We start from the raw sequence: 24,513 nt of genomic DNA, 5'->3' as shown, positions 1-24,513 counted from the left end.
AAAAAAAAACAAAACACTGGCCCTTCACATGGATAAGTTTGAGAACCTCCAATCTGGCTTACATAGCAGGATTCATTTATCCATGTTTCCCCAAAAGTGTGGGTTATAGTGAACTGACTTAATAAAAAATATTAAATAAATAACACAGGTGGTATGAGAAGATGACAAAAATCATGAATCTTATACCAGAATGCTTGAAGTTTGGGAAACCTTGCTTATCTTATCAACTCATTTCTATCCGTTATTACCTAATTCAAAGCAAGATTTTGGACAAATAGAATATAGAGATGAAGAAAGGGAAAAGGTGGGGTGGTGGCCATCATAGAACACTGCCCTTGTGAAACAACATAATTAAGGGCCCTGAACACGAGAGAAGTTAGCACCCAGGGAGGTCAGCTGTCAAAATAAATTTTGAGGCAGAACAGGAGGCTACTGAAGGTTGCTGACCCAAAACTGTTAAGAGATCCAGTGTGACACATCACTTAACCTCTCTAGGCCTCAGGGTTTTTTCATCCTTAAAATGAAGACAGCAGGTAATGTTAAGAGCTCTTTCCAGGACATCCAAAGTATGTTAAGTTGAAAACAAACAAGTTTCAGAACAATAGAGGAGAATCCCATTAGCAAAAGCAAACTGTTTGCAGAGAGCATTTCTGGAAGGACAGCAGAGAAACTTTTAACAGGCTTGCTTCAGCGGTGTGTTGGGGCTGGATGGGGAGGGGCATTTTAGAGCCTATATTTACCCTTCTGTCAGCTTGTAGGGAAGGCTCTTGACTGCCAGGGTTTGAATCCCAGCCCCTCCTCACCTAACTAGGTGACTGGGGCAAATGATTTAAACTCCCTATACCTCAGTTTCCTTGTCTGTAAAATGGAAATAATAACTCACAGGGTTGATAAGGGCTAAATGAAGTAATACACATAAGGTGCTGAAAACAGTGCCTGGCACAGAGTAAAAGCTATATATGTTAACTATTATTATCATAAGCAAGTAACACTTCATCATTTAGTTATTTCAAGATGCTTCCAACTTTACCATATTTTACAGTAATTCTATTTACCCAGTGTAATTCCAATTATACTGTAATTCTGGTTAGCCTACTTCAGGGTTTTTCTGAGTTCTTCCTTTGCCTCTAACTCTGCTAATAAAAGGCTGAGTTAGGCCAGGAGCAGTAGCACGTGCCTGTAATCCCAACTACTCAGGAGGCTGAGGCAGGAGGATCACTTGAGCCCAAGAGTTTGAGGCTGTATTGCATGATGATCATACCTGTGAATAACCACTGCACTCCAGCCTAGGCAACATAATGAGACTCTGTCTCTAAAAAGAATTTTTTTTTAAAGGCTGGGTAAGGTATTGAGCCATACATTTCCCCAGCTTTTCCTCCTGTGGCCCTAACTGGCAAATCTGAAATCACATCCCTGTCAGAAGGGCTGGGGCCAGCCTAGAAAGGACCTGTGGGTTTGGGGCAGCCAGACTCTCCCTGGGACAGACAAGACCTAGCCACTTTCCAAGTGTGATAGACACAGGCACACAGGCAGGTGCCTACATCTAAGTCCATTTGCTGGTCTCTTACTGTCCCCACTCCCTGAAGGAACAAGATCCCAATTTCGTAGTAGGTAAGGATCTTTCCTAGTAATTCTGGAAATATAAGAAAATAATCAAACATGTTAAAGCAGCATTTTTGTCCATTCTGCAATTTCCATGAGCTAAGAAGATTTCATCAGAATTAAACACCAGAAACACTTCATGCCAACAGGACATGAGGGAACTTTTGAAGTAATGAAAATATTGTATATCTTGATTGTGATGGTGGTTTTGCAACTGTATATGTTTGTCAAAACTCATAGAACTGTAACTAATAAGGGTGATTTCACTATATATAAATTATACCTTAATAAATCTGACTTAAAAAGAAAAAAAGCATCTTTGGCAATATACACAGAGGGAATTATTTTCTAGAACTTTAGTGGGCTTAAAAAACATACAGCTGACTCTTTTTGCTAGAGACAGTTTTTCCCTTGCACTGGGATAGTTCTAAAAGATGGGAAAAGGAAGTTATTCTTCAGGGTACCCTCTAGTGAATGAAGCCTGGTAATCCTCCCAGACTTAAAATTCTTTTCTCGTGTCTAGTCATCTCACCCTAACCTGGCCCTGTTAGTTTCAGTCAGACTGTGGTCTGAATTTTCAGAGACTTTAATCAAGGACTGACTCTTCCTCCCTTAAAAATGAACATAATTTATTGCGGCATCTGCTTCCAAACCTCTGGATCTTAAAAAGAATGATATGGGGTCTAAAACTTGTCGAGAATTTACAACCTATCACCAAGAACCTTAACAACAAGCTTCCCGTACCCAACCTTTCCCAGCCGAGTGTTACAATGCATGATTTTAACCCAAGAGATGACTACTTGTTTGTATGGCTTCCTTTCAGGCCAATACAGAGAAGCCTACTTTGAATAAGACAGAGCAGGCTGGGAGAAATGCTCTCCTTTCTGATATCAGCAAAGGGAAGAAACTAAAGAAGACAGTCACCAATGACAGAAGTGCACCAATATTGGACAGTAAGTAAAAAAAAGGCTATTTACCATGGAGAGGAACGGTTTATGGCCTAATAATCAACCTACCCTCACCCCTCAATTTTTTTTTTTTTTTTTTTTTTTTTTTTTTGGTTAACAACAGCTGCAAAGCTAGCAAAATAAGGGACTGTATCACTCCCTGTAGGCCACAATTTTGGCTTGGGTTCCCCTCTAATGCTGCAAGAAGCCAGTATAATAATTCTTTGTCCAAGACATACACAGCAGCAATTCTCTGCATTATTCACAACACTTTCTGGAGATTAACCCATTGCTCCTGGCACCACAGATGAGGAGGCAGCATAAAATATGGAAAGAGCCCTAGCCTTGGAATCAAAAGCTGTGGGTTCAAGACCTGGCATATCCATCCTGTACCATCTCCAAGCCTTGTTGTCTTCATTTTAAAATGGAGATGATAATACATGTTCTATTGACCTCACAAGTTTGTCATGAGCTTCAAATGAGATAATGCCTGTAAAATGTTTTGGTGTCTGGAAAGTGTAATTCAAGTGTAAGATACAATTATTAGGAGCTTAGAGAGAAAGAAAATGAGGTCACAACTTCACTTATCAACCCACCTAAGTCTGAGGTACTTTCTGGAACAAGGCTACTTATTAACATTTACAACAGGACAAAAAATAATCCATGACTAGAATTCTACTGGCAATTAATAAGTAGATCTTAAGGCTGTCTCCTCACATTCCTAGACCCTTCCTTTGCCTGCCAGATGTCCCCAAGATTCATCCTAGACTACAGATCCCATTTGGACGGAACAGGAAATAGACTGACCTTCCAAAATCACCAGATGGAGCTTTGTCATCAAGTGAATAATGAGGCAGAATCTTTGCAAAGTAGAGGATTAGAAGTGCTTCGGGGAACTTTCTGGGAGAAATGCCTAATGAGTAGAGAAGGAAGAAGAAGGATCAGAGTTAGGTGGACTACTGGTTTGGGAGGAAAAAGGAAAAGTGAAAGACCTAGATAAGGCCTTTGAATGTTGTTCTGTTACCAGGCAAAGTGGTGCAACTGAGAATACACCGCTTTCAAAAAGGAACTATGGCCAGGCTCGGTGGCTCACACCTGTAATTCCAGCACTTTTAGAGGCCAAGGCGGGTGGATCACTTGAGGCCAGGAGTTCAAGACCAGCCTTGACAACATTGTAAAACCCCATCTCTACCAAAAATACAAAAATTAGCCAGGTGTGGTGGCACATGCCTGTAGTCCCAGCTACTCGGGAGGCTGAGGCACAAGAATCACTTGAACCAAGGAGGTGGAGGTTACGGTGAGCTGAGATTGTGCCACTGCACTCCAGCCTGAGCAACAGAGCAAGACTGTCTCAAAAAAAAAAAAAAAAAAAGGAACTAAGGTATTTAACTCTTGACACAGTCTGACTTGTAAGTCAAAATGCCCACAAAACGAATGTGGTTATAATATATTCCCTCTAATCCCTCAGCCTCCAAGCCCTCCAATAGCCATCTGAATCATGGTCCCTGGTATGAGGCCAGAGGAGCTGACCTCTAGGACAGAGGCCTGTGGTTCTCCTCACTACAAGAGGGAGCCTAGGGCTCTGTTGAAGGAGGCTGGACAGTCTAGACCTATTCCTGAATCCACTAGTGGAAACCTTGAAGAATTGTATTCTTCAATGTCCACTTCTCTCATTTAATGGAAATAGTGTTAGTCCTTCTCTCTTCCATGATGTTTAATAATGTGCTTTCCTTGATGGAAGGAAGATACAGTCCAGTGCAGGCCCTCGTTCACACACTTAACTGGACACCTATGCTGCTGTCACAAGCTCTTTGCAAGCAGCAGTGTTTATCCATGGTTTTGTGTCTGTTTGCATGTGAAACTTCCCTGGGCTGTATGTCAAAATGTTGACCATGGTTATGTGTGATAACTCAGCCCTGTCCTACAGTTTAATTACTGAAAAAATCATCTGAAAGCTTAATCCTCAGCTTTAGCTTCTCTTTCTGAAAGATGGACAGATGTTGCAGGTTAAGAACACTAATGGGCCGGGCGCAGTGGCTCACGCCTGTAATCCCAGCACTTTGGGAGGCTAAGGCAAGTCGATCACCTGAGGCTGGGATCACCTGAGGCATGGAGAAACCCCATCTCTATTAAAAATACAAGACTAGCCAGGCGTGGTGGCGCATGCCTGTAATCCCAGCTATTTGGAAGGCTGAGGCAGGAGAATCACTTGAACCCAGGAGGCAGAGGTTGCAGTGAGCCAAGATCGTGCCATTGTACTCCAGCCTGGGCAACAAGCACGAAACTCCATCTCAAAAAAAAAAAGAACACTAATGGGTGATGTCTGATAGTGCAGGAGTCCCTCTAAAGTTTCAGTACCATGTAAATGTGTCCTGTGAGGTGCAGTATTCCAAAATGTGTCATTCGTCAATGAATAGTGTTTGAATGACAAGGGCGATGTTAATATTATTAGCAAAATTTTAAAATTTTATATGGAAACAATTTTGCATACACTTCTAGAAATTGTCAGTCTTATATGATTTATCCTGTTAGGTGAAGTAATTCTTGTCAGTTATTATCAGATTATTTCTTCCACAGCAGAGCTACCATAAGCATCCCAGAAAGCTCCACATCTGGAAAAGATACAGAGCTAACACAAATTTATGATAAACCTAATCTAGAAAATGGAAATAAAAATGAATAAAAGTGGAACTCAGAAAGCAGATAAAATAAGAGATTCAAAGCATATTTTCTAAAATTAAAGTAGTGTAATAAAGTTATCTGCTAAAATGTTTTAAGATATTAAAGAAAGTACTTTTCTAAGAAAAGCATGCATTTATTCAGGAAACCTCAGTGAGCAAGGGAAAAGATAAAAACTTTATTAAATTACTTTCTCTCCAAAAAGTTTTGGGGCCAGATTATTTTATTAGCAAATTCTTTCAAATTTTAAGAAACAGCTAATTCAAATGCTGTATAAGTCATTCCCCAATATATTAAGAGATGGAAGGCTATCTAATAATTATAATGAAATTGGCATGATCCTAATGTCAAAACTTGACAAAGGCAGCACATACAAAAAAGAAAGCTGTACATTAGTGATTTTCAACTGAGGGTGATTTTGCATTCCAGGGGATATGTGGCAATGTCTGAAGACATTTTTAGTCACTACTTTGGGGGACAGGGAGGGCTGCTACTGACATCTAGTGGGTAGAGGCCAGGGATGCTGTAAACATTTTGTAAAGAACAGGACAGGACAGCCACCCACAAAAAAGAATTATCTGACCCAAAATGTTTATAATTAAGAAACCCTATTATGGACCACTTATCATCATAGATAAGAGAACACTAAAATACCAAAAAACAAATCTAAATCAATCAGATGTTACAAGAATAATTCACCAACACCAGGGTTTATCCCCCTTTTTTTTTTGGAGACAGGGTCTTGTCTTGTCACCCAGGCTGGAGTAATGGTATGAACACAGCTCACTGCATCCTTGACCTCCCAAGCTCAAGGGATCCTCCCACCTCAGCCTCCCAACTAGCTGGGACTACAGGCATGCACTACCACATTTGGCTCATTTTTTGTAGAGATGGGAATCTCACAATATTGCTCAGACTGGTCCTGAACTCCTGAGCTCAAGCAGTCCACGCGCCTTGGCCTCCCAAAGTGTTGCGATTACAGTTCTGAGCCATTGCACCCGGCCTATCCCATTTTTAATGTTAGAAAGTCTATCCATCATATCAAATAAAAAAGACCATAAAAAAGTCTCAGTAGATCTTGAATAGGCATTTGATAAAATTTCATGCTATAAGAAATTCTTGTAAACCTAAAATAGAAGGATCCATCGACTAAATATTTAGAAAGAGAAAAAACCTATTTCAAACCAATAATTCATATTAACTTTAAAATATCAGAGGGATTCTCATTAATATCAGAACATGATTGCCTTTAGAAACGTTAATAATTTACATTGTTATGGAAATTTACCCATCAAAGTAATTACTTATATAAAACAGAAATAAGACATACAACTCTTAGAGAAGAGGAGGCTTTAAACTGTTATTATTTGAAGACCACGTGCATACTAGAAAATGCAAGATAATACATTTTTAGTAAATTTTATTTAGAAAATATAGCAAAGTGGCTTATTAGATATTAAATACAATTTCCCGGTGCCAAAAATAACCAATTACAAAATATAACAGGAAAAACATCCCTTTCACAATTTCGGCAAACAAAAATACATTTGAAGTAACCCTAACAAAAAGCATGTGTAATGTATATCATGAAAACTAAAAAACTTTGCCAAAAAATCCAGAAGACGTAAGTAAATGGGAAAATATACCACATCTCCAAATGGAAAGTCTAAATATCATAAAAGTATCAGTTCTCCCAGATTAATTTGTAGATTTCATATACTATTTATCAAAAACTCAACATAGTTTTTTGGGAAGAGGACTTTAAATAATGTTTAAGCTCATAAATACAAACATGCATACATACATAAATTAAGAGATAATTTTTTTAAAGAGGGTATAAGCATGGCTTAAACACAACTAATTTGCACTTCTTTGGACAAATACCATTGCATTAGTATCAGTTTTCTATGCCTTTCAGAGTGATAAAATACTGTGGCTCAAAGACAATGGAAAGTAACCCAGAAGACTAGACAGAATACTCAGTAATCTTTTTGTTTGTTTGTTTGCCTCCCATCAAAATCTTTCACAATTTTTTGCAGATAAATTCAAAATAAAACAAGATCTTTATATCCTCTCAAATTGCAAAGAATGTTTAAATTACTAAAGCCTACTACTGGGCTTCATGATATTAAAAAATTAATAGCAATCTAAAGGGCCATCAAATGAGTAGTTAAATAAATTTTAATGTAATACATTCATGTTCTACAATGCAATACAATCCTTTAAACTCGTGTTTTCAAAGAGTATGACACAAGAAGTGCTAACAAAGTGTTAAATGAAAAAAGCAGGCTTAATACTGCTTAGTGAATTTGTTCTTAATTTTAAGAAAAAACACATAAAATGAAAAATACTGATGGGAAAAAGTATAACTCAATAGTGGATATTTGCTTAGTTGTTGTTGTTGTTGTTGTTGTTGTTTTTTGCTGGAGTGCAGTGGTGCAATCATAGCTCACTGCAGCCTCAGTGGGTTCAAGTGATCCTCTTACTCAGCCTCTTAAGTAGCTGGGACTACAGGTGTGCACCACCATGCCTGGCTACATTTTTTTGTTGTTGTTTATTTTCAGAGACGAGGTCTCACTTTGTTGCCCAGGGTGGTCTCAAACTCCTGGGGCCCAAGCTATCCTCCAGTCTCGGCCTCCCAAAGTGCTGGTATTATAGGTGTGAGCCACTGTGCCCAGCCTGGATATTTGTATATTTGTGAAATTATGAGATATTTTATTTTCTTCTCTTTTTAACTCTTTCCTTTCTTCTCACCTTTCATGGCATCTCCTCCTCCCTTGGGACCCTCTTTCTTTGAAGATCCTTTTTATTGAGACAGGGTCTTACTCTGTCACCCAGGCTGGAGTGCAGTGGCACAGTCTTGGCTCTCTGCAGTCTTGACCTCCCAGGCTCAAGCGATCCTCCCACCTCAGCCTCCCAAAGTGCTGAGATTACAGGTGTGAGCCACTGCGCCCAGCCTGAAGATCCTTCTATTTGCCAAATCTTAGGATAAGGAACAAACAGATACTGACCCATGTGGCAGCCAGTCAAGTGGGGAGTGTGGGGACAAATCATCCTTTATTTTCATTTCTTCCACCACTGGGCCTGGGACTGCCTGGAGCGGGCAGTTCTGACTGAGCTGAGGGAACTCTTAAAATCCTGCATTTTAATGAAGAAATCCCAGTTGTCCACTGGAGGCCGAGAGCCGGCCAGCTCCCTGTTGTACTGTTGTTTTATGGTTTACCTGGGCCAGACCAGGGGGCATAGTCTGTCGGGTGTTTCTTCTTCTGCAGAACCTAAAGGAGCTGGTGCTGGAGGCAGTGGTGGTGGCTTTGGTGGAGGCGGCGGATTTGGCGGAGGAGGTGGTGGTGGAGGCGGTGGAAGTTTTGGAGGGGGCGGACCTCCAGGTCTGGGAGGACTGTTCCAGGCTGGAATGCCGAAGCTGAGATCCACGGCCAACAGGGATAATGGTAAGGAGAGTTTCCCTGTCTCTGAGTGACTGAAGACAAGGCAGAGTTTGACAGTTTGGAGGCTGGTCATAGCCTCTAAGGCTCTTCGCCGTTATTAAAATATTGTACATTGTTTGAAATATTACCACTGTTTTATAAGAGACTCAATTTAGGCTTTATTATTATTAACCAGGATCAGACAGCTACACAGAACTATGAAATTTTCACCCAGTGTCTTTGGGGGTAACCTGTACTTTTTATTTTTTTACTTTTCTAAAGGGTTAGCTGGAGTGGGAAGAAAAGGGAGGAGCAAATAGAACTTGCTGGTCCTGGAAATCTGCCTGGTGACCTGACAGATTCAGCTTTCTTTGTGAGGTAGCCCAGCTGTCTAGTAGAGTAAATACTTGTGAGCCGCTTTTCAAACACGATGGAGCACATCTTGTGGAATATGATTACAAATCTCACTAAATCTGAAAAAGTGTTTTGCATGACAGACATTTGGTATTTCAGTGCCAGTGGTTCTCAGGAGTCTCTGCAGGGAGCCATGGACATGAGTCCTTCAGGATTGTCTATGAACCTGATGGTAGAGAAAAACTGAACTTGCTCATGAATGCCTAGATAAAAACTTTGCAGAGGGCATGAGGCTCTCTCCCAGCTACTACAGAAACTCAAGAAATTTTCCCATAAAACTGCTTTTGTAATGTTGATCACGTTATCATAATTTTCATTTTTAGACCTTTTGTAAGATGTCCTCTGGGAAAGAATGAAACTCTCACATTTACATGAATATGGAATCACTGAATCCTCAGGGTTAGCCTACTATTTTATCACTGAATGGTCCAAATCTAGAGAGAAACTCAATTACATGAGAGGTTCTATCTTGCCAGACCACCATTTAAATTTGAATTTAAATTTATTTAAAACTCACCAAAAGGATTTAAGGCAGCTGATAAATGTATACATTTAGTACTTTAACAACAGGTGAAGAAATTAAGGCAAAAGACAAAGAAAAATAAAATAATAAAATGGGCCAGGCATGGTGGCTCACACCTATAATTCCAGCACTTTCAGAGGTCAAGGCGGGCAGATGGCTGAAGCCCAAAAATTCAAGAACAGCCTAGGCAACATGGCAAAATCCTGTCTCTACTAAAAAACACAAAAAGTTAGTGGGCATGGTGGCTCTTGCCTGTAGTCCCAGCTACCCAGGAGGTGGAGGTGGGAGGATTGCCTGAGCCCGGGAAGTTGAAGCTGCAGTGAGCCATGATTGCACCACTGCACTCCAGCCTGGGCAACAGAGGAGACCCTGTCTCAAAAAAAAAAAAAAAAAGAAGAAAAAAGTTCTCTCTTAAGTTCATGATACTCCACTGTATACATCTGTCCAAATGCTTCTTCCTGTGCCTTAGATAAAATCGGAACCCCTTCTGTCCTGCAGGGCTCCTTGTGACTCACCCCTGCTGGCCACTCAGGCTCCACTTCCCATGGACCTCTCCCATTCTCACTGTGCCCCGGGCACATGTGCCCGTTTTTGAACTTGAGGCTCTTTCCCACCTCACGGCCTCTGCACCTGCTGGCCAACCCTGCCTGAAGTGCTGGTCTTCCTCATCTTTCCGTGGCTGACTCCTTCTTGTCAGGCCTCAGCTCACATGTCACATTCTCAGAAGAGCTGTCCCCAGCCACTCCATGTACTCTGGCCTCTCCAAGCGCTCTTGATCTCATCAGCCTATTTTAGTGTCTTTTTAGTACATATAATTATCTGAAAGTATTTATTTCCTGGTTTATTGTTTATCTCCCCCCACAAGAATGTAAACTACAGGAATGCAGAATCTTTTCTATTCTGTTTACTCCTCTGTCTCTAGTCTCTAGATTAATGGCAGGTGCATAGCAAGTGCTCAAAATTATTTGGTACACTTATTAACTCATAATTGAAGGGTAGATTTTTTTTTTCTTCAGAATTACCTTGAGTTCCAAGAGATTCTGGGATGGTGGTTTGAAATTTTCCATCTCTTTGGTTCCCCCTTTAGTTTCTCCCTTGTTGAACCAGAGCAGTTGTAGGATTGTTCTGTCCTGCCAGTATTGAAGCAGAGGTTGACGTGGTAACAAAAAAAAGTTGTGTAGTTGCCTGCTTCTTTGTAGATGAATTCCATCCACTGGTGTCAACTCTTCCAATTAAACTTTACTGATGGTTCTTTTTCCTTTCTTAGTTTTTTCTTATTGCAGTCATAACTCTTTCCTTATAATTTCCCCTTATATTTTTCCACTTTTTTTGGGCATTTCTCTTCATAGGGACTAGATAAGCCCTCACATTTGGAGATTTACATTGGGATAATTAATTTTTTCACCTAAGACAGCTGACTTATTTTCAAAACTGAGAGGTACAAGGGCTGGGAGACAGAGATGGTGATGAGGAAAAATGAAAATCATGATTTTACCAATGCCATCTTGTTCTTGTCCTCTCATAATGAATAGGCATCTCACCAGAACTCTCGCCCACTTCATCCTGGTTCTTGTCTATACATAATGCTAAAAGATCTTTGCAGAATCCTTTTGAAAGCTGATGGGCTGTAGAAGTTGGGACTCGCAGGTAATTAGAGCTATGGTCGATTTTCTGCTCCCAGGAAGGACCACACAAAACCCAATTTATATAAATAATAGTTTCCTGTATTTTATAGCCCTCTAAGGAAGGGACTTCCAGTCACTGGGAACAGACTCTAGCTCTCTGATTTCTTCAGGGTTCCTGATTTCCTAACTGGATGTTTGTTTTCCTGTTCTAAGATTCTGGAGGAAGCCGACCACCATTGTTGCCACCAGGAGGAAGATCCACATCTGCCAAACCCTTTTCACCCCCAAGTGGCCCAGGGAGGTTTCCTGTGCCTTCTCCAGGCCACAGAAGTGGTCCCCCAGAGCCTCAGAGGAACCGAATGCCACCCCCAAGGCCCGACGTGGGCTCAAAGCCTGATAGCATTCCCCCTCCAGTACCTAGTACTCCAAGACCCATTCAATCAAGTCTGCACAACCGGGGGTCTCCACCAGTGCCCGGAGGCCCCAGGCAGCCCAGCCCCGGGCCCACTCCTCCCCCTTTCCCTGGAAACCGCGGCACTGCTTTGGGAGGAGGCTCAATACGTCAGTCCCCCTTGAGCTCCTCCTCGCCCTTCTCCAACCGGCCTCCCCTGCCGCCTACCCCCAGCAGGGCCTTGGATGACAAACCCCCTCCACCGCCTCCTCCAGTGGGCAACAGGCCCTCCATCCACAGGGAAGCGGTTCCCCCTCCTCCTCCTCAGAACAACAAGCCTCCAGTGCCTTCCACTCCGCGGCCTTCCGCCTCCTCACAGGCCCCACCTCCGCCGCCACCTCCCAGCAGGCCTGGGCCGCCTCCCCTGCCTCCAAGTTCCAGCGGCAATGACGAAACCCCAAGACTCCCACAGCGGAATCTGTCCCTCAGTTCGTCCACGCCCCCGTTACCTTCGCCAGGACGTTCAGGTCCTCTTCCTCCCCCACCCAGCGAGAGACCCCCACCTCCAGTGAGGGACCCGCCAGGCCGATCAGGTATGACAAGACGTGGGGTGAGTTGCTTCCAAAACCCAGCCTGCCCAAATGTACCAATAATCCTGTCAGTCAAGATAGTCTAACGAAAGCAGGCATAAGTAAACTAACTCTCAGACTGCTTTGTGCTTTTAAGTGGCACACGACACGTGTGATCGTGACCTCGTGTAAACCCCTGAAGAAAGTGGGACCAATATTTCTGTTGGTGTTTTAGAGATGAGGACACTGAGTAGCTAATAAAGTTAAACGGTCACGAGCTAGTTAATAAAGAAGAGGCAAGAACTTTCATCTTCCATCTCTGAAGTGTACTTGCCAGTCCACTACCCTGCCTCCCTAGAGAGAATTTCGGCGGTCTTAATTGGGAAAGTAAGTCCCCACCTCCTGCAGGAGGGCTCTGTTATTCCAACAAGAGGGGAAGTTCTTCAAGAGCTAATGAACTTCTCCTGTACTTCTCTCTTCATTCGCCAGGCTTTGAGGCCATTTCCCTATTCATTAAAGACAAATGTTTAGAAAGTCCATTTTGCTCTTCGTAATCTCTGGTACATAAATCCCTTGGATAATCAAATAAAGGTATAGACTATCTTTACAAAAATACTCAGGCATAAACTCAAAATTTGCCTGCTGTCACATGGCTTGAAGAGCCTGCCGAAGCCCATCTGAGACCCTTCCAACGCCCCCATCCACGGTTGAAAAACCTGGATCTGAGGGACAAACTTTCAGAGTATGAAAGGAAATGTGAGGATTGCCTAGAGTTTGCCCTCTCCGAATTATAATAGGCATTTTTAGTAGAATACACTCACTTGATGCGTTTTACAGTGGTTATGGATGAACTCAGTAGAACCACCCACTTTAAAATTTAATCTCATCGTACAGACCTTATCATGTCTGGAAATGGGGCATTTTTTTCCTTTACACAGAGGTAAGAGACCTTTGACCCTGTGACCTCAGGAACCTCATAATCACCATTCTTTAAACTTGTTCACGTACTGGAAGCATCTACGGAGCTTTAAAAACCACGAATGCCTGGGTCCCTTCCCGGAGTCTCTGGTATAATTGGTCTGGGGTGCAGACTGGGAATCGGGATATTTAAAAGCTCCCTGGTGATTATAGTGTGCAGCAGAATGTGAGAACCACACCTTGAAACCATTGTGCCGTGGCCCTACCAAATGGATGAGTCAGCAGATTAAATCTTCCCCAAAACATGACAGGCATTGACATATAACATTTATTATTTCTTTTGATTATGTAAGTCATACTTGTTTATTATAGAAATACTGAAAAATATAAAGAAAATTAAAATTCTTCTACCACCACTATCCAGAAATAATCATTGATAACATTCTTTTAATGTGTCCTTTCAGTCTTTTTAAAATGTATATATGTTTTTACCAACTTGGTATCACACTACATATATTGTTTGCTAATTTGCTTTTTATTTAACAGTATCTCATTAATGTTTGCTGATATGATTATTCTACAGCCTGACTTGTAACAGCTACCTAATATTAAATCCTACAAATGTACCTTGATTTATTTAACCAATCCCCTCACTTGGTCATATGGGCCATCTCTAGATTTTTCCTGTTGCAGATAATGCAGTGATATATTTTTGTAGCAAAATATGTGTACACATCTCTGTATTTCCTTTGGATTAATTCCTATAAGTGGAATATCTGGGTCAGTGAGTGTGCATAGTAAACTATGGATTTCATAGGTACTGCCAAATTGCCTTCCAGGAATTTCCTACCAATTTACATTCCCACAAGGAGCATATGAGAGTTCATCAAAGGCCCTGTGTATTCTGAGTCGTTTGGCTTCAGTGTTATGGGAGTGGGCCTTGGAATCTGATAGATTTGGAGTCAGATCCTGGCTCCTCCACTCAGTCTTCTGATGAGCTTTTTAAGCTTCCAAAACCTCTGAGGCCTTGTCTTCTGTCCCTGTACCTCTCAGAGTTGTTATAAGAATTAAATGAGACAAGCATGTGTAGTGGTTATCTTATTTCCTGGCATGTAGTTATATTCAATACATGATCATTTCTGTTATTCTGCCAGTGGGAAATAGAAACCTGTTTTCTTTTCTAGTGTGCCTGCCAGGATTTGGAGCAGGGAGCCACAAGGTTGGAGAGTTAGGAACATGAACATGACCCTTTACTTTAAAAAGAAAATGAGATGAAGTTACGTAGTACAGGGCCCCATAATATTGGAAGTTGAGTTTGCATGTAGTGACAGTTGTGTGGTGGTATCACCAATGAAGTTAAACCCACAGCAAATGAGACACTTTTCCTCAACAAATCAACTCTTGCTGCCTGGGACTCCAGCAATGACAAGCAGATAGGGTAATAAATAACCACTCCCAGGTGAGGCACTGAAGACTCCTTGAGAGACCAATCAGGGCTGGGCAGTGCCTCCCACCGCTGTAAAATGTTGGAGCCAAGACTTTCTGTCAGGGATATCTGCAGTGGGCAGGTTGTTCAGTTTAAAGTTCCTAATTGGATTCTGAATCTATAGCTAATAAGATATTTATTTATAGCACCGTAAGACATTGTATTCACATAAAATGTCAGCATCTTACAAGTGGAACACACTGCTGAAGAGCAGGAATAATTACTAAGGCCATTTTGATTTACATTGGAAAATGCTCAAGTTTTTGGTTTTGTTTTTTTAATTTACTTACTACTCAAATAGCCCCTGCATTTGGAGGATAGGAAAAGCAAGATGGTTTTCTTTTGTATTATCAAAAAAAATTTCCTTGAATTTTTCTTAGAAACTTAAAAACTTATGGTTATACCATACTGCTACATTTTTTTAAAAAATGGTTTCAAGTACTTACATAGTATTTTTCATTTGCATTTTCACTAGTTTTTCCTGACAGACAGGTGACCATCTGGCACTCTTTTACAGCTAGGAAACCAAGTTCCATAGGGTACCAGCTTGCTCAGGGTCAAGATTCACATTAGCATTTATAGCCATGGATGTTGATTAGCTGTTTGTCACTCCCTGTGTTCATCTGCCTCCCCAAAGAGGAAGAACCAAGAAGAAACTCTTACTGCTCTCAGGATGACTGGTATTTGGTTTCCTGATGCCACTTCTGCCTGGAAACAGATCATATACATCACAGAAACATGCTTCTGTAATTAACAACAAAACTATGCATTTAAAGAACTTCGTTCTTCTGAAGACCTAAAATAATTTCATAACTACTTTATTCTTTTTAAAAAAATTCTTTCATCATGTCACAGTAATTAGTTGAATAGCTCTTTAAAGGATTGTAAAATGTTTTTTTAATTATACGGTTGTCAGTGTAAACAGATTTTCACCTGTTTTCAATTTCACTGTGCCATCTCCAATCTCAGCGCTAATTCAAAGCCAAAACACCCATTTAGCTATCAGTATGCACTTGTTTTGCATATACATGTGTACGCATGTGCAATTTTTGTGTTTCTGTGTGTTTACTCATTTCTCAGCCAAATATCCTAGAAAATCTCCACCCTAATTAAAGGGCATGTGTCCAGCAAGTCCCCGTCAGCTGTACACTAATGGTGACCACGGTAATGGAATGTGGATGTAAGGTTCTGCACTAAGTGTCTTTTTTTGCTCCAGGCCCCCTCCCACCACCTCCTCCAGTAAGCAGAAACGGCAGCACATCTCGGGCCCTGCCTGCCACCCCTCAGTTGCCATCCAGGAGTGGAGTAGACAGTCCCAGGAGTGGACCCAGGCCTCCCCTTCCTCCTGACAGGCCCAGTGCTGGGGCACCTCCCCCACCTCCACCATCAACATCTATTAGAAATGGCTTCCAAGACTCTCCATGTGAAGGTGAGGTGTGGTCCCAGCTCCCTGGGCTATAGGGCAGCAACTAAATGGTAAATCTGTTTGTATATGTGGTTTGCTTGTTTGCGATAATTTCTTGTTCCATCATTATCACACTCCATTGCACTGATCTAACTATCTAACCATTCTAAGGCCCACCATGATTTCAAATTAAAAATAGTAATCCCCCTTCCCCACTTCCGAAAAAGGCGGATCATTTTTCCCTGATCTGTTCTTTGTTTGGGTCTCATTTTAGTTAACTTTCCAGAGATTCCAGGATTCTGAAAAGAAGCTTTTTATAGCTTCTTATTATGTACATTTCTAAACAGTTCACTGTAGGTAAGAGGCCCGACGACCTGCAGATACTTAGTTGCCCATCTCTGCCATTGTTATCAATGGGGAAAAAGGTGTCCCACACCTTAGCCCCCAGCTCCTAAGAGGGACTGGCTGGATCCTAATCACTCTCACTAAAACCACTTTGCTTTGATTTGCAGGCCTGTATATATGTCAGTGTACTAATTCGTGACCTTTGTAGCACTTCCAGCTTTTCTGTAAACTTCTAGGCATAAAAACTAGCACTGATGTCTGTGGTTCTCTCTCTGTTTCATTCTGTGCCTTTCGTTATGTAAGTCTTCATAGCACATTGTCTGTCACTGAAGATACTGCTTGTTTCTCTTCCCAGATGAGTGGGAAAGCAGATTCTACTTCCATCCGATTTCCGATTTGCCACCTCCAGAGCCATATGTACAAACGACCAAAAGTTATCCCAGCAAATTGGCAAGAAACGAAAGCCGGAGTGAGTATTTCTGCCAAGGTTTTTGAAGATTCATGCTTGAATAGCCTGAGTGACACTCGGGCTGTATAGAAAGTCCAGGCCTCTTGCCTGGAGTGGGGTAGAGAACCCTTTGGAGCCATCTGTACTCTAGTAAATTCCCCTTCCGCAGGCAGTGAGGAAATTGCAGATGCCCAGAATGCATATGAGAAACAGTTATTTTAATGTGTCATTACAAGCTCAAAATACCGTGGTTTGCTAGTATTAAATTTAATAAATTTTTAATAATAAATTTATTAATAATTTTTAATAATACAAATTTTATTATTTTACTTCTTTGGACAATCTTCCTCCGTTTTCATCTTCCTGAGACAGCACAAGTAGAGCCATCTTCTATTCCTTCTAGTTTTAAAATTGGCATAATGTCTGATTAATTATAACAAAAACTCCCTGTAACTGCCTTGATCTTTTAAACATATTGTAATCATAGCTTTACGGAGCATGTACAAAAAACGATGTACAGTTTTTTGGCAGGGTTTACATAACATTGCTTAGTAAATAGTGCCCATGTTATCACATGGTTTTTATTTCAGCATATAGTAATTACCATTACCATGGACATTTAAATTATTTCTGTTGTTCTGCTAATGGAGGTAATGCTACCATAAAGAACTAAATTGCTTTTCCTCCATTGAAGAAGAATGTCAACAAGAAGGGAAAAATAGACAAACTGGAATTTTATAACAGTAAATGTATAGGAAGTGTTACAGCTCTTTGAGAATTTGTCTAGCAGGCTTTCCAGGGTTTTGCTGGAAAGCCTCTGAAATTTACTTTTAAAAAAACACAATAGCCGGGTACGGTGGCTCATGCCTGTAATCCCAGCACTTTGGGAGGCTGAGGCGGGCAGATCACGAGGTCAGGAGTTCGAGACCAGCCTGACCAACATGGTGAAACCCCGTCTCTACTAAAAATATAAAAATTAGCTGGGCATGGTGGTGTGCGCCTATAATCCCAGCTACTCAGGAGGCTGAGGCAGGAGAATCGCTAGAACCCGGGAGGCAGAGGTTGCAGTGAGCTGAGATTGCACCATTGCACTCCAGCCTGGGCAACAGAGCAAGACTTCATCTCAAAAAATAAAAATAAAAATAAAAATAAATGTATACAACGAAGAAAGAATTAGCATGAAATATGCATATGTCACCCATGAGGCTGAGGTTCGTAGCAGCCTTAGCCTCAGAGCCAAATTCCCAAACCAGAAATAGAAAAAACTTAAGCAAACAAGTCAAATATGTCACAACACCCCTAGCCATGGCCTCACTCCCTAGCAGAGCATCTTACATGTACTCAAAGCCTACTGATTCTTTCCTAACACAGTTTAAAGTAATTTTTGGTTGGTTGGTTCCAAACCTTATAGGAGATTAATAACAGCTAAAGTTAAGACTGGTGAGAAGCAAAATCACTGACATGGGAGAGAAGTGACAGATGGCAGTCCCAGGTCAGAGGAGGAGACAGGAACATGGCTGTGCTGTGTGTTACAGCACAGGACAACACCAGATGTTTCTGTTGGGTTAAATTTCTGTTGGGTTAAATGGAATTAAATTAATTGAGTCAAACTGTGCTTTGTGCCTCTGTAGAAAAATCTAAAGAGTTAGAAAATATAGGAAAATTTCCATGGACAAATGCTAGAAGAAAACAGAATACTACTGCTTAAAAGGAAAACCTTAATTCCTGGAAAAATTTGTTTATGTGGAAGACTGCATTCATAGACAATACCTAATGAAGAAGTATAGCTATAATAAAATTATTATACAAGAGTTGATGATTGAAATTTTTAGTGAAGGCCAGGTGCGGTGGCTCACGCCTGTAGTCCCAGCACTTTGGGAGGCTGAGGTGGGCAGATCACCTGAGGTCGGGAGTTCGAGACCAGCCTGACCAACATGGAGAAAACCTGTCTCTACTAAAAATACAAAATTAGCCGGGCATAGTGGCACATGCCTGTAATCCCAGCTACTCAGGAGGCTGAGGCAGGAGAATTGCTTGAACTCAGGAGGTGGAGGTTGCAGTGAGCAGAAGTCGCGCCATTGCACTCCAGCCTGGGCAACAAGAGCGAAACTCCATCTCAAAAAAAAAAAAAAAAAGTTTTAGTGAAAAGTAAGTTTTCACATGGGACAGATATCTTTGAATGCTGTGTGTGTGTGTGTGTTCACCAGAAGAAGGGCTTCTGTTTGATAAGAGTACAGCCCTTCTTCCTTCTTGGGCACCAATAAACGAATTGACTTTAAGGAGTTGTTCATATAGACTCCAAATATTTTTCCTAACTTATTATTTGCTTCTTATTCTAAATATTATTTGTATTTTTAAATTGGTAACAGACCATCTTCCCTGTACCCTCTAGATCTTTAATGTAATAGCTAAGCATATATCTTCTCCCATCCTCCTTTAAGACTCGAGTAGGCAATGTAAGGACTAGAACTGTGTCCTGCTCACTATTGCGTCTTCCTTGAGGGGCACAGAGCCTAAAACATAAAGGGCATTTTCAAGTATTTCTTTTTAAAAATTTTCTTATAGAGACAGGATATCTCTATGTCGCCCAGGCTGGTCTTGAGCTTCTGGCCTCAAGTAGTCCCCTGCCTTAACCTCCCAAAGCACTGGATTATAGGCATGAGCTACCATGCCTCGCCTAAAAGTAGTTTTTAAATTGGTGAATTAATTTCCACTGTCTACCAAAATTTTTTTGTAGATTTGCCTTAAGTATTTCCAGCATTAGGCATGTTTAATATTGTATAATGATAGTGGATCATCTAACAAAAATAAATAAGGCACTGTCGAGTACCAAGTTTTCCTCTGCTCTGCAGCGGCCTCAGCCTCCCAGCCCACAGCCTGAGAGCGCACCCAGACAGCCCTGAGCGGTACCGAATGCACTTGGAGTGCCCTCTAATTACAGCTTTGGACAAGGCCAGCCCTCATTCTACTAACCACTTGTGGCGGGTCAGTTGATGGTCAAGGCCCCATTATAGGTGTCTGGTTTACATCCAGATGAGTCTTTTCTCGGATGCCTGCCCAAGAAAATATTTGGTTGGGATGGTGAGAGGAAGAGGTGCTTCTTTCAGTGTTTTCTCCTAACTCCTTTCCTTGCTCAGAAATTTGGTTCTTTCTCAGAAATCCCTAAGTGGGCCAGTAGGGTCCCTATCAAGATGCCTACTGAGGAATCTGCCAGTTCCAGCCCACTGAGTCTCAGAGCAGTGGTTAGAGCAGACCTACCTGATTGACACATGCCCCGGGCAGACCTGTTGACAGCATCTGAGCACCTGACCTCATGCCGAACACCTGTTAAATCCTCAACAAATGTTTGTGTAGTAAATGAATTTTTTTTATGTGAATGGGTTTTAAGCCTAGTTACAGTGGACTGATAGCCCATGAATAGCTTGGTTTTTGTTTTTGTTTTGTTTTTGAGACAGGGTCTCACTCTGTCACCCAGGCTGGAGTGCAGTGGTGCAATCTTGGCTCATTGCAGCCTCGACCTCTCAGGTTCAGGTGATCCTCCCACCACAGCCTCCCGGGTAGCTGGGACTATAGGACAGGCGTGCACCAATATGCCCGGCTAATTTTTGTGGAGACAGGGAACTCCTGAGCTCAAGCCATCGTTCCTCCTCAACCTCCCAAAGTGCTGGGGTTACAGGCGTGAGCCACCGCAACTGGGCCATGAATAACTTTTAAAAGAACACATTGACAGAGTACTTGAAAAGGTGTTCAACATCACTAACTTTTATGAAACTGCAAATAAAACTATAGTGAGATACAACTTTACACCCATTAGGATGGCTACTGTCAGAAAAGCTTTCTAATTTTTAATTAGAAGATACCTAAATGCCCAACAAAAGGGAATTGACTAGGTAGACTGTAGTGTAGTCATATTTTGGAATGCAGACTGTCATTAATAATCTTTGCAAAGAGTAATGCCTTTGAAAGATGTTCACACTGACTATATGATCTTATTTCTGGAAGAAAACAGGGAACTGTTTCTAAGTAAAAAATATACACATAATTGGTTATCTCTGGGTGCTGGAGGAATGGGTAAGTTCTTTGTTTTTACTCATCCATATTTTCTAAATCTGTAATAAGCACACACTGTGATAAGAAGAAAATGATTTTTTTTAACTTTGTGCAAGTACTTGGGAGCCAGTGATGGATCATCCACCATGATGTTTATTCAGAACATTACTTGCTTGTTTTCACCTCTCACTTCTCATCCACAACATACACCAGTTAGCTGACAGCCCTGGTCGTAGGGATGAGGTAGTGGGTACCCGTGCAACCATCCCCGAGTTTTCACGATGAGAACATCAGCTTTCTAACCAAAATTATATTTTGTCTGTTTTTTCACCAAGGTGGATCCAACCGAAGAGAAAGGGGTGCTCCACCACTCCCTCCCACCCCGAGGTGATCTTTGCCTGCTCTTCTCTACCCAAGCTCAAGAGCTGCTTCTGTTGCTATCTAAGAACTGCATACCCTCCTCCCCGCTTCTTCCCTTGTGCCCCATGTATGGGCAGGAGGAAAGGTGGGAGGGGGAGTGGGAATATGCGTGTGTGGGTGGGAATCGGTAAGAAATGCGCCTAGCTTTTCATATTGTGTTTATTCTCCAGGCTATTGCTTGCTTCAGCTGCAGCCTGCCTGTGCTGGCTGCCGGGGTCGATAGGCTTTTGTGGTAATAGGCAGAGATGAATTGCATCCCAGCTTTCCACCAACCAAGTTCAAACATTCACTGCTTATTTGCTACAGACTGTAATTATTAAAGTCCCTGAGAGCTGTTTTCTCCCGTTCCTTTTTCGCATGCTTGGCCTCCTCTCTGTTTCTATGAACCACAGACCACCTAAGCAAGCTGCTGAGTAAGGGCTCACAGGAAACTTTTGCAGTCACAGGATGTCCAATCTTTGGCAGTCCGAGCTCAGCTCTAGGACAGAGCTGTCCAATAGAAATATAATGTGAGCCCCATATACAATTTTTACATTTCTAGTATATTTTAAACAAGTGAAGTTAATATGCATCCAAAATATTTCAACCTGTAATCAACATAAAATTTTAATGAGATATTTTATATTATTTTTTGGTACCGAATCTTCAAAATCCAGAGTGTACTTTACACTTACCGCACATCTCCATTCAGACTAGTCACATTTTTAAGTGCTCAGTAGCCACATGTGGCTGATGGCTACTGGATTAGACAGCACGAGTCTGGAAGATGGAAGCTAGTGCAGAAACCTCTTGTTTAAAAAACAAAAAAGGCAAGATGGGCTTGGGCGATTCAAGAGGCAACTAAAAATAAAATTAGGACCCAGCACCTTGTTTGACACACAGTTTGACCTTCGATTTTCCTCCCTTAATTTCCCTCTTCCCTTAATATCTGTATACAAGTGTTGCTTCAAAGTACCAAGGTCAGAAATTGATTGAGTATGATTTACTAAAGTCATGTGGAATAAAGCCATTGGAAAGAAATGGAAAGCCTGTCGGGACTTCCGGGCTCAAAACCAGCTGGCTCACGCACTCACTTGTCAGTTGGACTTCTGCCTTGTGAAATGGAAGCAGCCTTTGTTCCTCTCCGGCTGAGCAAGCTCCTGAGGCTGGGAGAGACTAGGAAGGCTTGGTAGGAGGGGAAGAAAGTCAGGAAAAGATATCAAATCAGAAACATGGAAGAAGAAGGGAACAGATTTGAGTTGGTGGGCAAAACTCTAAAAATCTAAATCTGATGCTTATGTAAGGGTTGAGCGAATTAGGGAGACTGCTAGTGGAAATTGGAGGGAATTTGTTTTGCATCATTTGCCTAGGATCTATGCAAATACGGCTCCACTAAAGGACCATAGGGAAGAGCCAGCCTTGCCTTTTCTTATATGATTTTGTTTACAAAATTTTACTGGGACTTTTAAATCTAGCTATAGAGTTGGGAAAAAATATTTCCACTTAGATATTTTATATGGTTTTGTTTAAAATTACCATTACTTGTTTTTTAAAAACACATGACCACATATGTATATGTATATCTACCTAAACATTGTATCATGGTTTCAGTATGTTATTCATGTATTACTGGGAGATGCTAACAAGAAACCAACCCAAAGAAAATTCTGAAAAATACATTTCTATTTATAGAATAAATGTTTCATTTATATAAAAGCGAAAGAACTTAGAGTTCTAATAAATGGGATGTCTAATAAATTATGAAGTTACTGATTTGAATATATTATATTTTTATAACTTCCTTGCCAAAGTCCTGATTTAGTACATTAGAGAACCTGTGTTTCCTCTCTCCTCTACCATTCATCTCTCTGCCATACAGTCATTTGGGCTTTTTACTCAAAGAGAATCAAGAAAGAATAAGGTATAACAAGCTTGGCAAAGTGTTGGTTTTTTTAAAAAATTTTTTAAAAATCTCTAGCAGTTTGGTAATTTAGCAGCATCATTTATTTGGGATTCTTTTATCTGATTTCAACAGTGAAAAACATCCCTATGATAAAGCCTAATGACCCATTTCACAAAAGATGGAATTTGCCCTTCCTAGAAAATGTGACGGAGAAAAGTCTGACTCAAAGAAAGTAGGTCTGAATTTTATAAGGGGTAGTAAGAATTGGACAATTCCTTTGCATATCTGAACTTGGCAGGTACCATTCTAAATTTGAAACAGGGTGATAGCTCAAAGTTGCCATTCATCCAGAATAGATTGTTTTAGAATGTAGTGTTTAAGTGAATGTTTCATTAATACACCTACACCCTTTCTTTGAAAGTTTGCAACCTAATTGCATCTAAAACTATAAATAAGTTCTGTGGTAAAATCTTAAACTATGGAAAATTACAAAAATGAATATTTTCTTCCCTGAAATCAGAGCTTACATGTGTGTTTTTTTCATAAAATTTTCAGATAAATGTATTCAACATGTAATACAGTATTGTAACATTCACCTCTTATTTTATATTGAAATGTATTACAGTATTAAAACTCAGTGTTCAGTATTTATTTCACTATGCATTTTATTTAGTAAAAGCCAGGAGAAATGTTTAATCCAATGGTGCCTTACTTTGTGATTTAAAAGAAATCAACTTTTTTTTTTATGTCTAAGTAGCAGATTATTTGCATATTTGTAAAAACTGTTAGGTCTTTATATTTTAAAGTGTAATACCAGTTTTGTTATTTTAGCAGCAGAAATGGGATGATTGTTAAAGTTCCCAAAAAACATTGGCATGAAATTAATTTTTCCTTCCTTATAGTCAAGGACCGTAGAGGAAGAAAAACATATTTTTTCATACCATGCACTATGTAAACAGGCACATTTTGCTATCTGTGTCATCAGGATAGTGTAAGTGGTAGGGTAGAGACTACCCTAGACATCTGCATCTTTGTAAGTTAGCCAGACAATAAAGAAAAGCAGACTGATATGGTGTCAACTGGTGGTTTTTCTTTTAAGTATTGTTTATGTAAATATGAACAAAAAAACAAGTGTCTGTTTTCTGTTTTAAACTGTGGAAAAGAAAGACAAACAAAAAAAGGTTTGTATAAGTAAGTAAATATTCATTGTACCTACTTGCTAATCCCATCTTCGTTTTTTCCGAGAATCTGCATCTTAGTCAAAATCTGTTTACTTGAGGCAGATGTTTCTACTAGGAGGTAAAGATGGATGGCTGAAGCAATGGAAGATGAAATTACAAAGACTGGCATGGATACTGATAAACACAGGAAAGGCCAATGGGAA

The 24,513-nt window shown here is 40.8% G+C and overlaps 1 protein-coding gene and 1 non-coding gene across 9 annotated transcripts in view; both read left to right on the top strand.

Moving 5' to 3' along the window:
- The window catches only part of WIPF1 (WAS/WASL interacting protein family member 1), a 122,896-nt gene extending 98,699 nt beyond the window's left edge, over positions 1-24,197 (top strand). For all 8 annotated transcript variants that reach the window (XM_054477656.2, XM_063647629.1, XM_054477659.2 and 5 more), the window contains 6 exons: positions 2,426-2,555; positions 8,501-8,677; positions 11,429-12,199; positions 15,796-16,008; positions 16,685-16,798; positions 21,163-24,197. In XM_054477656.2, the coding sequence (XP_054333631.1) occupies positions 2,426-2,555; positions 8,501-8,677; positions 11,429-12,199; positions 15,796-16,008; positions 16,685-16,798; positions 21,163-21,218 (1,461 nt within the window). In that variant the 3' untranslated portion in view covers positions 21,219-24,197. The remainder of the gene's footprint in view (positions 1-2,425; positions 2,556-8,500; positions 8,678-11,428; positions 12,200-15,795; positions 16,009-16,684; positions 16,799-21,162) is intronic.
- On the top strand, positions 17,534-17,596 carry LOC129032230 (U7 small nuclear RNA). Its single transcript, XR_008501249.1, has one exon. It is a non-coding gene; the product is annotated as a U7 small nuclear RNA (small nuclear RNA).
- Positions 24,198-24,513: the final 316 nt, after the last annotated feature.

Source organism: Pongo pygmaeus, chromosome 11, assembly GCF_028885625.2.
Source record: "Pongo pygmaeus isolate AG05252 chromosome 11, NHGRI_mPonPyg2-v2.0_pri, whole genome shotgun sequence".
In the NCBI taxonomy this organism is placed as follows: Eukaryota; Metazoa; Chordata; class Mammalia; order Primates; family Hominidae; genus Pongo; species Pongo pygmaeus.
Note: the sequence above shows the minus strand (reverse complement) of the source record. Positions and strands in the feature narration are given on the sequence as shown.